This window comes from Manis javanica, chromosome X, assembly GCF_040802235.1.
Source record: "Manis javanica isolate MJ-LG chromosome X, MJ_LKY, whole genome shotgun sequence".
Taxonomy (NCBI): domain Eukaryota; kingdom Metazoa; phylum Chordata; class Mammalia; order Pholidota; family Manidae; genus Manis; species Manis javanica.
In genome coordinates this window covers 98,114,311-98,127,607 of record NC_133174.1, presented here as the reverse complement: position 1 = coordinate 98,127,607, position 13,297 = coordinate 98,114,311, and the positions used below count along the sequence as shown (strand labels likewise).

The window sequence follows — 13,297 nt, the reverse complement described above, 5'->3', positions numbered from 1 at the left end:
CAAGGAAGTTATTAGCAAAAGAAAAGAAGGAATTGTTTCAGGTCTGGGCATCTTTTTGCAGGGAAGAGAAAGGCAGGGTTTTTATCATGCAGATTACCTCACTAGTGCTGATCTGGAAATTTCAGGTCTCTTAAAAGGTCATATTCCCGGGAAGAGTTGAAACTGTAATTAAGTCTTGGTTTGCTGGGGGTCTCCAGGGAACAAGTGAGTCCAATTCAATTTGGGCCTGTTTTTTTTTTTTAAGAGCATGCATTCTGTATGTACCTCAACTCCTCTCAACCCCCCTTACCATTAAACTGGTTACCTTGCCCTATTACAATTTGGGCTAAATGAATTCACTGTAGGCACAAGTAAAATGAAACACCTAATAAAATTTCCCTCAATGTCACTGAGGGACAAGATCACTGATACCGAATTACTTGTCCCTTGATTATCAAAGGCCTCTTCTCTCCTCTTGTCCTTTCTCCTTATACTAATTAGGGAAACCTCCTACTCCAGTGTACTCCCACCCCACAATTTAGAATTTGTAAAGTGTGTAACAAAGAATTTGACTATCTTTATCTTAAAAATGTTAATTTTATGGTGTGGAGTTTTGGTTGGTTTGTTTTGGGGAGTTTTGTCCTATTGTGTTTTTTTCACTGGAATAGGGTCTTACTTGAGGTTTGATTTGAGCTTCTAGAGCCCAGAATAGTATGTGTTTGGAGCTAAACATTATTGTGTTATATACCTAAATGTATCATGTCTTTGTATCATGCCTGACCCATTTGTCACAGGGATTTTTTGAATTTTTTTTAATTGAAGTATAGTTGATATACCATAGTATATTGCTTTCAAATATATAACAGAGTGGTTCAGCAGTTACCCATATTATTAAACCCTTACCCCCACTAGAGTGGTTACTACCTGTCAACATAGCAAGATGTTACAGAATCATTGGCTGTATTCTGCATGCTGTACTACTACCCTTAGGACTAACTTATATTGTGATTGAGAATTTGATGTAAGTAGCTTGTTATTTAGAAGGAGCAATGGAGATCATTTTTTTTAAAGTAACAAATTTTCTTTAAATTCATTTTAGCATGAAGATTTCTTAGTTGTTTTAATGAAAATCTCAGTTTCTCTGTCCTTTATCTTCCTCATTTTCTCAACTTGGTTTATAAATCAAATAGAACTTGCTAAAAACTAATCATTATTCATATTTTATATATGCTAATTTAGTTCTCTTTATTTCATCTATCCAAGTTTGACTTCTTCCTGTGAAATGTAGTATAACACAATTATTCATTGTCCTTTACTTTTAAAAGTGATTTTGTTCTGGGTGTTTTTTGCTTTTACTATGTTTTGTATGATGAGCAGGACTTAATCTTACTGCTTATAATTGTGTGGATTTGTGGTGTACCATTTACAACTCTGATTTTACCTAAGAGCAAATTGAACAACTAGTAAGGATTAAGAAAGGTTTTGAAATTATTTATGAATTTTTAAAATTAATTTAAAAACTATGAATTTTTAAACCATATTTTGTTATATTAGAGTTTTTTTATATGCATGTACTTACATATACATGTTTTAAAATAATACTTGTTATTATATTATGAACATTACCTAGTGTTCCCAAATATTTTTCAAGGATATGATTTTTAAGGGCTGCAAAATAGACCATGTGGGCATGCCAACATTTATTTAGTCATTCCTTAATTGTCAAACATTTAAATTACTTGTTTTCTACCATTATAATTAACTGATAAATTTCTGTGACTCATAAACCTTTAGGGGCTTCCCTGTCTGTTTTTGTAAGAAAATTCCTAGAAAGAGATTTATTTGATCAAAGTTTAAGAATATTTTTAAAGCTATTGCTACAAATTTTTGTAAATGCCCTCTGGAAAGGTTGCACCGATTTATATTCATTGCTGTTTGATGTGTTTTGCTATAATATAGTGCGAAGTGTCTGCAAAAACCCCTGGTGTTTGTCTCCTTAATGATTTTCTTCTCAGAATAAGCAGGTGAAAATAACTTTTGGGTTCTCTTGCAAGAAAAATAACCAGTTTGGAGTAATGATGTATCATAACAACCGACTCATAAGATCTTTTGAGAAGGTGGGATGCCAGGTGAAGGTGAGTGGTTAATGTTTCTTTGTCATAGAAAGCTGAAAAGAATAGGAAGAGCATTTAAAATTTGCAGAGAGGATAAACTCAATGACTTCTACTCCCCATTATATGATGTTGTTCAATATGATCCTGGAATTTTGTGTTACCAATGAGGTTATCTTGTGTTGAAAAGCTCTTTCTACTTCTCATTCTCATAAATGTTAATCAACCCAGGAACTTCACCGAGTACATTTTCTAGGTAGCTGTTAATAAGATGTACAATTAGAACAGTAGCAACTCTGCCATGTGTACCAGTTTATTAGTGTTTAAAGGTAGCTAGCTCTATTTTTTGGGGGAGACAAATAGGCATAGTGGAAAATGCATAAAATTTAAAAGATGATGATGAGGCTTTGAGTCCTGGCTTTCTACTTAAAAGCTGTGTAACTTGGGCTAAATCCTTTAATTTCTCGGAGCTCAATTTCCTTACTTGTAAAATGGAAACAACAGTAATAATTTTACCTGACCTGCCTGCCTTACAGCTTACAGAGTTGAGAGATTTAAATGGGATAAATTACATGAAAATACTTTATAAACCAAATGATACAAATATTGCCACCATCTTTAATGTTTTAATAACAATTTAAAGTAGTAATGTCCATAAGTATCCCATTCATTCCTGTTTTACTGATAAGTTAGCTAAAACACAAAGAATGATAAATTGTTTTATAGTATATAGTAGGACAAAGTTATAGAAGACCCAGGACAGCTTATTTACAGCCTTTGTGCTTTTCATTGTTATGTCATCTTTATATGTAACTTGCTTTTTTTAGCATTGTCATTCTTTGTTCAAATGAAATTATATGGCAATCCCATAATATAAAAGAGATGAAACTGGACATAGGGTGAAGTAGAGATGACTATTAGTCTGTAGAAAATCCTAGGGAATCTACAGATCTAGGTTCAAAAATCTCTGCCCTAGAATTTGGCAAAGGTTCCAGTTCAGTGTAATATTTGCACTATATTGAAGTACATTCTGAGTGTTTCTCTAGATCTTGCTGGCTTTTACTAGCCTGTGAACGAACGTTTTATAACCTTTCTACCATTGTTTGGAATCAAAAGGAAGTGCCTCCAGGCAGCCAACAGTAATGTAACTGTTGAAATTAATATTTTTCTTCTAAGCCAACTCGTGGAGAAGGTGTAGGAGTAATTGGAGTCATTGAGTGCAATTTCTTAAAACCTGCCTACAACAAGCAAGACTTTGAGTACACCAGAGAGTACCGGTGAGTCACTCCCAACCTCAGTGAGGTGTTTCTGTTAGTTTGTTCAGATATGGTTCTATTCTCTGAAACCTCTAAAATTATCTCTAAAAACCAGCCGGACAAGTTAACTGGGAATTCCTTTAACTCTGTTTTCCAGGGTTGGAGATGAAATGATTTTTTAAATTAAGATATCATTAATATACAATCACATGAGCAACATTGTGGTTACTACATTCCCCCTATTATCAAGTCCCCACCGTGTACCCCATTACAGTCACTGTCCATCAGCATAGTAAGATGCTATAGAGTCACTACTTGTCTTCTCTGTGCTATACTGCCTTCCCCGTGCCCCCTCTACAATATGTGTGCTAATCATAATGCCCCTTATTCCTCTTATCCCTCCCTTCCCACCCACCCACCCACCTACCCTCCCCAGTCCCTTTCCCTTTGGTAACTGTAAGTCCATTCTTGGCTTCTGTGAGTCTGCTGCTGTTTTGTTCCTTCAGTTTTTCTTTGTTTTTATAATCCACAGTTGAGTGAAATCATTTGATACTAATCTTTCTCCACCTGGCTTATTTCACTGAGCATAATACCCTCTAGCTCCATCCAGGTTGTTGCAAATGGTAGGATTTGTTTTCTTCTTATGGCTGAATAATACTCCATTGTGTATATGTACCACATCTTCTTTATCCATTCATTTACTGATGGACACTTAGGTTGCTTCCATTTCTTGGCTATTGTGAATAGTGCTGCAATAAACATAGGGGTGCATCTGTCTTTCTCAAACTGGGCTCCTGCATTCTTAGGGTAAATTCCTAGGAGTGGAATTCCTGGGTCAAATGGTATTTCTATTTTGAGCTTTTGAGGAACCTCCATACTGCTTTCCACAAAGGCTGAACCAATTTACATTCCCACCAGCAAAGTAGGAGGATACCTCCACATATGTTGTTGTTTGTCTTTAGGATGTTGGCCATCCTACCTGGTGTGAGGTGATATCTCATTGTGGTTTTAATTTGCATTTCTCTGATGATTAGCGATGTGGAGCATCTTTTCATGTGCCTGTTGGCCATCTGAATTTCTTCTTTGGGGAAGTGTCTGTTCAGATCCTCTGCCCATTTTTTAATTGGGTTATTTGCTTTTTGTCTGTTAAGGTGTGTGAAGTCTTTGTATATTTTGGATGTCAACCCCTTATCGGATATGTCATTTATGAATATATTCTCCCATACTTTGGATGTCTTTTTGTTCTCCTGATGGTGTCCTTTGTTGTATAGAAGCTTTTTAGTTTGATATAGTCCCACTTGTTCATTTTTGCTTTTGTTTCCCTTACCTGGGGACATATGCTCATGAAGAAGTTGCTCATGTTTATGTCCAAGAGAGTTTTACCTATGTTGTCTTCTAAGAGTTTTATGGTTTCATGACTGACATTCAGGTCTTTGAGCCATTTCGAGTTTAGTTTTGTGTGTGGAGTTAGACAGTAATCCAGTTTCATTCTCTTACATGTAGCTGTCCAGTTTTACCAACAACAGTTGCTGAAGAGGCTGTCATTTCCCCATTGTATGTCCATGGCTCCTTTATCATATATTAGTTGACCATATATGTTTGGGTTAATATCTGTACTCTCTATTCTATTCCACTGATCTGGGTCTGTTCTTGTGCCAGTCCTGAATTTTCTTGATTACTGTGGCTTTGTAGTAGAGCTTGAAGTTGGGAAGCAAGATCCCCCCTGCTTTATTCTTCTCAGGATTGCTTTGGCTATTCGGAGTCTTTGGTGTTTCCATATGAATTTTAGAACTGTTTGTTCCAGTTCATTGAAGAATGTTGTCGATATTTTGATAGGGATTGCATAGAATCTGTAGGTTGCTTTGGGCAGGATGGCCATTTTGACAATATTAATTCTTCCTAGCCAAGAGCATGGGATGAATTTCCATTTATTAGTGTCCTCTTTAATTTCTCTTAAGAGTGTCTTATGGTTTTCAGGGCATAGGTCTTTCACTTCCTTGGTTAGGTTTATTCCTAGGTATTTTATTGTTTTGGATGCAATTGTGAATGGAATTGTTTTCCTGATTTCTCTTTCTGCTAGTTCATCGTTGGTGTATAGGAATGCAACAGATTTCTGTGTATTAATTCTGTATCTGCAACTTTGCTGAATTCAGATATTAGTTCTAATAGTTTTGGAGTGGATTCTTTAGGAGCTTTTATGTACAATATCATGTTATCGGCAAAAAATGACAGTTTGACTATTTCCCTACCAATCTAGATGTCTTTTATTTCTTTGTGTTGTCTGACTGCCATGGCTAGAACCTCTAGTTGAATAAAAACTGGGAGAGTTGGCATCCTTGTCTTGCTCCTGATCTTAGAGGAAAAGCTTTCAGCTTCTCACTGTTAAGTATGATGTTTTCTGTGGGTTTGTCATATATGGCCTTTATTATGTTGGGGTACTTGCCTTCTATACCCATTTTGTTGGGTGTTTTTATTATGAATGGATGTTGAATTTTGTCAAATGCTTTTTCAGCATTTATGGACATGATCATGTGTTTTTTCTCCTTTTTGTTGATGTGGTGGATGATGTTGATGGATTTTCAAATGTTGTACCATCCTTGTATCCCTGGGATGAATCCCACTTGATCATGGTGTATGATCCTCTTGATATATTTTTGAATTCAGTTTGCTGTTATATTTTTGAGTATTTTTGTATCTATGTTCATCAGGTATATTAGTCTGTTTTTCTTTTTTTGTGGTGTCTTTGCCTGGTTTTTGTATTATAGTGATGCTGGCTCCATAGAATGAGTTTGGAAGTATAACCTCCTCTTCTATTTTTTGGAATCTTTAAGGAAAATGGATATTATGTCTTCTCTAAATGTCTGATGAAATTCAGTGGTGAAGCCATCTTTCCTGGGGGTTTTGTTTTTCAGTAGTTTTTTGATTACCAATTCAATTTCATTGTTGCTGATTGGTCTGTTCAGATTTTCTGTTTCTTCCTGGTCAGTCTTGGAAGGTTGTGTTTTTCTAGAAAGTTGTCCATTTCTTCTAGGATATCCAGTTTGTTAGCATATACTTTTTCATAGTATTCTCTAATAATTCTTTGTGTTTCTGTGATGTCCATAGTGATTTTTCCTTTCTTATTTCTTATTCTGTTTATGTGTGTAGATTCTTTTTTTCTTAATATCTGTGGCTAAGGGTTTATCTATTTTGTTTGTTTTCTCAAAGAACCAACTCTTGGTTTCATTAATTTTTTCTATTGTTTTATTCTCAATTTTATTTCCCCTTTGATCTTTATTATGTCCCTCTTTTTGCTTACTTTGTCCCTCCTTCTGCTTACTTTGGGCCTTATTTGTTCTTTTTCTAGTTTCAATAATTGTGAATTTAGAGTATTCATTTCGTATTGTTCTTCCTTCTTTAAGTAGGCCTGAATCGCTATAAACTTTCTTAGAACTGCCTTTGCTGTGTCCCACAAACTTGGGGCTTTGTGCTGTTGTTTTCATTTGTCTCCATATATTGCTTAATCTCTGTTTTTAATTTGGTCATTGATCCATTGATTATTTAGGAGCATGTTGTTAAGCCTCCCTGTGTTTGTGAGCCTTTCTGTTTTCTTTGTACAGTTTATTTCTAGTTTTATACCTTTTTGATCTGAGAAGTTGGTTGGTAGAATTTCAGTCTTTTTTAATTTACTGAGGCTCTTTTTGTGGCCTAGTGTATGGTCTATTCTGGAAAATGTACAATGTGCACTTGAGAAGAATGTGTATCCTGCTGCTTTTGGGTGTAGAGTTCTGTAGATGTCTGTTAGGTCCATTGGCTGTTCTAGTGTGTTGTTCAGTGCCTTTGTGTCCGTATTTTCTGTCTGGTGGATCTGTCCTTTGGAGTGAGTGGTGTATTGAAGTCTCCTAAAATGAATGCATTGCATTCTATTTCCCCCTCTAATTCTGTTAGTATTTGTTTCACATATGTAGGTGCTCCTGTGTTGGTTGCATAGATATTTATAATGGTTATATCCTCTTGTTGAACTGACCCCTTTATCATTATATAATGTCTTTCTATGTCTCTTGAGACTTTCTTGGTTTTGAAGTCTATTTTGTCTGATACAAGTACTGCAACACCTGGTTTTTTCTCCCTATTGGTGCATGAAATAGCTTTTTCCATCCCTTTACTTTTAGTCTGTGTATGTCTTCGGGTTTGAAGTGAGTCTCCTGTAGGCAACATATAGATGGCTCTTGCTTTTTAATCCATTCTTTTACTCTGTGTCTTTTGATTGGTGCATTCAGTCCATTTACATTTAGGGTGATTATCGGTAGATATGTACTTATTGCCATTGCAGGCTCTGAATTCATGGTTACTAAAGGTTTAAGGGCAATTTCTTTACTATCTAACCATCTACCTTAACTCACTTATAATGCTATTGTAAACAGTGTGATGATTCTTTATTTCTCTCACTTCTTTTTCTTCCTCCTCCACTCTTTATGTTAGGTGTTTTATTCTGTACCTTGTGTGTTTCCCTTGACTGATTTTGTGGATTGCTGGTTTTATTTTACATTTAGTTAGTATTTGGTTGGTCTACTTTCTTTGCTGTGGTTTTATTTTCTTTGGTGACAGCTATTTATCCTTAGGCGTACTTCCATCTAGAGCACTCCCTTTAAAATACATTGTAGAGATGGTTTGTGGGAGGTAAATTCTCTAGCTTTTGCTTATCTGGGAATTGTTTAATCCCTCCTTCAAATTGAAATGATAATCTTGCCGGATAGAGTATTCTAAGTTCAAGGCCCTTCTGTTTCATTTCATTAAATATATCATGCCACTTACTTCAGGCCTGTAAGGTTTCTCTTGAGAAGTCTGATGATAGCCTAATGGGTTTTCCGTTTTGTGTGCCTTTTTTTCTTTCTCTGGCTGCTTACAATTCTTTGTCTTTATCCTTGATCTTTGCCATTTTAATGGCATTTGTCTTGGTGTTGTCTTCCTTGGGTCTCTTGTGTTGGGAGATCTGTGCACCTCCATGGCCTGAGAGACTATCTAATTCTCCAGATTTGGGATGTTTTAATCAATAACCTCCTCAAAGACACTTTTCTATCCCTTTTTCTCTCTCTTCTTCTGGTACCCCTGTAATGTGAGTATTGTTCCGTTTGGATTGGTCACACAGTTCTCTCAATATTCTTTCATTCCTAGAGATCCTTTTATCTCTCTGTGCCTCAGCTTCTTTGTATTCCTCTTCTCTAATTTCTTTTTCCATTTATTGTCTCCTCCACTGTATCTAGTCTGCTTTTAAATCCCTCCATTCTATGTTTCATTTCTGATACTGTATTCTGTAATGATTGAATCTCCATCCAGAATTCTTCCCTGAGTTCTTGAATATTTTTGTGTATCTCCATGAGCATGTTTATGATTTTATTTTGAAATCTCTTTCAGTTAGATTGATGAGTTCAGTCAGTTGGCTCTTTTTCTGGTGTTTGTGGGATTTGGGTTTGAACCAGGTTCCTTTGACGTTTCATATTTGTATCTGGTGCCATCTATTGCCCAAAAGCTCTACTGTCTCATGCCTGAGGGGAGGAAAGAGGTGTTTCCTTCTTCCCAGATGCTATGCCTGTCTCCATTGCCAGAACCAGTGGGCTGAGCACACAGGTGTAAGCCTCTATGCTTTGTGTTTGTAGCTGCTGTAGGCAGGGTTCTCTCTGGCTGGCCTGATGACAGGGTAGGGTTTGCCAGTTTGCGAGCCAGGTGGGGCTGGGCAGGAGAAAGGTGCAGTAGGCTGCATGTCACAGAGGGGCTCCTTGGAGCTGTGTAGCCAGCCAGAGAGCTGGAGCACCTGAAGACTGTGAAAACTCCGAACCTGCTGGGCAGAGTGCAACCGGACAATTTTGTCTACCTGTCCTTTCTCCTGAGCAGTAAGCTCTGTGCAGTCCTTGCCCCTTTCACAGCCCTCTTGCTAAGGGCTTCCTCGTTAGGAAGTCTCTCAGACTGCCCTCCTTTCTTTTGTCCAAGAGCAGCCAGATGTGGATCCCTGTTTTACACAAGCAGCTGGAATCTCAGTCTCTCCAAGTATTCCGCCTGTCTTAGCTTTCCACCCCACTAATCTCCAGAGTACCTTGCAATGTAGGTTTGTGCTCCCAGAGCAGATCTCCAGGGATGGGTGTTCAGTAGTCCTAGGCTTTCACTCCTCCCCACTCTGTTTTCCTCCCTCCGGTGAGCTTGGGTGGGAGAAGGTCTTGGGTCCTGCCGGATCAAGGCTTTGGTATGTTACCCTGTTTCATGAGGTCTGCTCTTCTCTCCAGGTGTATGCAGTCTGGCGCAGCCTTCTTTCCTGTTGCTCTTTTAGGATTAGTTGTATTAACTATATTTTTGTATTATATGTGGTTTTGGGAGGACTTCTCCGTCTCAGCTCTCACACCACCATCTTTAATCCCTCCCTGTAAATGTCTGCTTCAGTGAGGTCATTTTTGATTCATTTCTCATCTTTAACAACATCTATTAGAATCTTTAGAAATTTCTCATGGATTCCCACAGTCATTACTGTAGTCAAGATTAATGTTTCCGCTAATTGGGAGGATCAAATGACTGGCTACATAAGCACTGCCGGACACCAGAACCTGGGCAGTGGCACAGCGGTGACGGTGCCTGGCACTTCCTGCCTCCAAGTTGGGGTTTTTTTTGAGAAGGAATGGGGTTTCAATATATATGAGAACATCTTAATTGAGGTGGTGGTTGCATGACTGTACACATTTGTTAAAACTGATAAAACTACACACTTAAAAAGATAAATTTTACTGTATGTAAAATTTACCTCAATAAATTTTACCTGAATGCATGAAACAGAGCTTTTATTTTTTAATTGTTATATAATTCACATACCATAAATGCCACCATTTTAAAGTGTACACCTCAGTGTATTTAGTATATGTAGAAAGTTGTACAACTATCACCATGCTGTACCTCAAAAACATTTTAATCACTCCAAAAAGAAACCCCTGGCCCATTAGCAGTCACTCCACAATTCCCCTTCTCTTCACCCCTGGCAACCTCATATCTACTTCCTTTTTTTTTTTCAAAAAAATGTTTTAATATAACATACACAAAACATAAAATCCACCATTTTAACCATTTTTAGGTGTACAGTTCAATGGTATCAAGTACATTCATTTTGTTATGCAAGTGTCACCACCACCATCCATCTCCAGAACTCTCTTCATCTTGCAAAACTGAAACTCTACCTATTAAACAACTCCCCATTCCCACCTCCTCCTAGCCCCTGGAAACCACCATTCAACTTTCTGTTTCTATGATTCTGACTACTCTTTAAGTACCCCATTTAAGTGAAATCATACAGCTTTTGTCTTTTTGTGACTGGCTTATTTTACTGAGCATAATGTCCTCACGCTTCATCTCATGTTACAGCATATATCAGAATTTCCTTCCTTTTTTAAGGCTGAATAATCCACTGTATGTATATACTACATTCTGCTTATCCATTTATTCATCAGTGGACACTTGGGTGGCCTCCATGTTTTTGCTTTTGTACTTTATAGACTGTTTTGTCTGATATTGGTACAGCTACCCTTGCTATCTTTGGTTACTATTTACATGGAATATCCTTTCCCATCCTTTCTCTTTGAATGTATTTGTGTCTTTGTATTTCAACTTAGTCTCCTATAGTTGTAAACACATGTAAATACAACATGTATTTAGTTAATATTTTTTTGCCCATTCTGCCAATGTCTGTCTTTTGATTGGAGAGTTTAATCTGTTTAAAGTAATTACTGATAAGAGCGACTTACCTTTGTCATTTTGCTATTTGTTTTCTATATACCTTATAGAATTTTTTGTCCTTCATTTCCTGTATTATTGTCTTCTTTTGTGTTTTGTTGATTTTTTTGTAGTGAAACATTTAAATTCTTACTATATTTTTGGGTACATTTAATAGCTCTTTCTTTGTGGTTATCGTGGGATTGCATGATCCTATGATCAGTAGCAGCAAACAGTAATCAGAACACAATCCCTTTTAATTGGAGGATGGTGTCCTTTTTGCCCACCCTGGGTACTGCAAGCTGTTCTTGAAATATATGCACAGCTGCCTGTCATGAGGCTGGGGGTGGGAGTGGGGTGGCTACTACTGTGCCTTCAGTAGACTCCACAATTTCAAATAGTTGTATCAGACAGATTCTGCAGTCGTATCAGACAGATTCTGCCAGTGAAGTGGGGAGACAGATTCCTGGTACTTCCTACTCTACCATCTTCCCAGAATCCCATCTAATCTACTTCTTTTTAAAGTAGAATTTTAAGAGAAAACAAGTTATTCATCTGTGACTTGAAGGAGGATATAAACAAAGGTAGGAACATTTTTAGGTTGGAAGGGAATAAGAGTTTATAGGGGAACTCATGTATAATTACTTTAATCTCTGTGTAGTCAGAAACTAATTGAATATGAGTAAGGTGGAGGTAAAGAAGAATTTCTCTTAAGAAGAGAAGCAGTGTGCAGAACCATTCCATGGAGTCAAGAGATTTTTTAAATTCTAAATTTATAGTATTTCAGGTGTGTACATGCCTACATTAAGTTTTCATTGTGGATTGTAGAATTAAATAGGAATTAGTCATTAGAAATCGGCAATTTTTTAAAGTAAAATCCAGATTTTGACTTATACATATTATATTGTTTGACCCTGGGTCTTCTGCTGTGTTCGTTTGGGAAGAGAGATAAAGGAGGAAGAGCAAGAGCCGAAACGGGTACAGCTATACAGTAGAAGGTTGAAGGGGACTTTGTTGCCCATTGGTGCCCTAACTCCCCAGATCAGCATTTACATGAACAAGAACTATATAGACATTTTTGAGTTAGAATTTGATTGATTTATAATAGAAGGGGTGCAGTATTTGATCCTCTTACATTCACTTGGGGTCCTGACTTGTTTACTTGCAGTCATCTGACAGGCAAATAATTCCCCATTAACTCATCAGTATTTGGCTCTGTCCTAGCTCTGCAATTCAGTCCTCTGTCATTGACTCTAATGTCAACCCCCATCCCCCACCCCCAGCATGATTCTAAAAGCCCTGAAAATTTGGAGAACACAGTACATTTTAGGATTTGTGACCATATTACCTTTTCAACCAACGTGCCTATTCAACATCATGACTTAATAATTTTGACATGGAATTTGCAAAGGCAGTGGATTCCATTCTAGTTTCTGAAATTGCAGATTTTCAAACCTATGGTGAATATTCTAAAATGTTGGCTTCTTTTAAATGGGGGCATCTCAAAGATTGCAGAGTTCTTCCACAAATCCTCAGTGTTGATGTGCTGCTGCTGCTTTTTTCTTCCAGGTTGACAATAAATGCCCTTGCCCAGAAGCTCAATGCTTATTGGAAGGAAAAGACATCCCAAGAGAACTCTGAGACCTCAGCTATAGCCAGGCCAATACCGTGAGTAGTAAATGAAGAATATAAAATTATTAGGGGTTATATCCATAGAGCAAATAGGAGGAACAAGGGTAAGATGATGCATTTCATAAACTAGGGAATCGCAGCTACTAATTTTATCATTCTCTAGAACTCTTCATACTGGTTTAACACTTGGGTGGCTTGGATCATAACAATGAAGAGTTGAGTACTGTCAGTTTAGCCTACAGGCAGTGTGATACAGTGGAAGATGATGGCCATTTAAATCAGACACTCCTGGGTTGAAAGTCTGGATCTGCTTAATAGTTGGGTGATCTTGGGTGACTCACATCGTGTCACCTCTTTGAGGATATTCAATTAGATGACATAACATTTTTAGCAAAGTCCCTGGCATGTAGTAAGTACTCAGAAATGTTAGCAGACTTCCCTTCTCTTCATTGCTAGGAAACATTGTTGGAACTATACCAAGGAATTTGAGAGTAGAAGAAGAGAACTCAGCATATCAGAGAAGAGGTAGAATTTACTGAACATATAACAGAATTACACATAGAACCTGTGGATCAGGATGAAATTCCTCAATAG

The 13,297-nt window shown here is 37.2% G+C and overlaps 1 protein-coding gene across 2 annotated transcripts in view; it reads left to right on the top strand.

Moving 5' to 3' along the window:
• MORC4 (MORC family CW-type zinc finger 4) overlaps positions 1–13,297 on the top strand; it is a 49,627-nt gene that overhangs the window by 21,617 nt on the left and 14,713 nt on the right. For both annotated transcript variants that reach the window (XM_073228207.1, XM_017653646.3), the window contains 3 exons: positions 1,995–2,114; positions 3,267–3,367; positions 12,641–12,739. In XM_073228207.1, the coding sequence (XP_073084308.1) occupies positions 1,995–2,114; positions 3,267–3,367; positions 12,641–12,739 (320 nt within the window). The remainder of the gene's footprint in view (positions 1–1,994; positions 2,115–3,266; positions 3,368–12,640; positions 12,740–13,297) is intronic.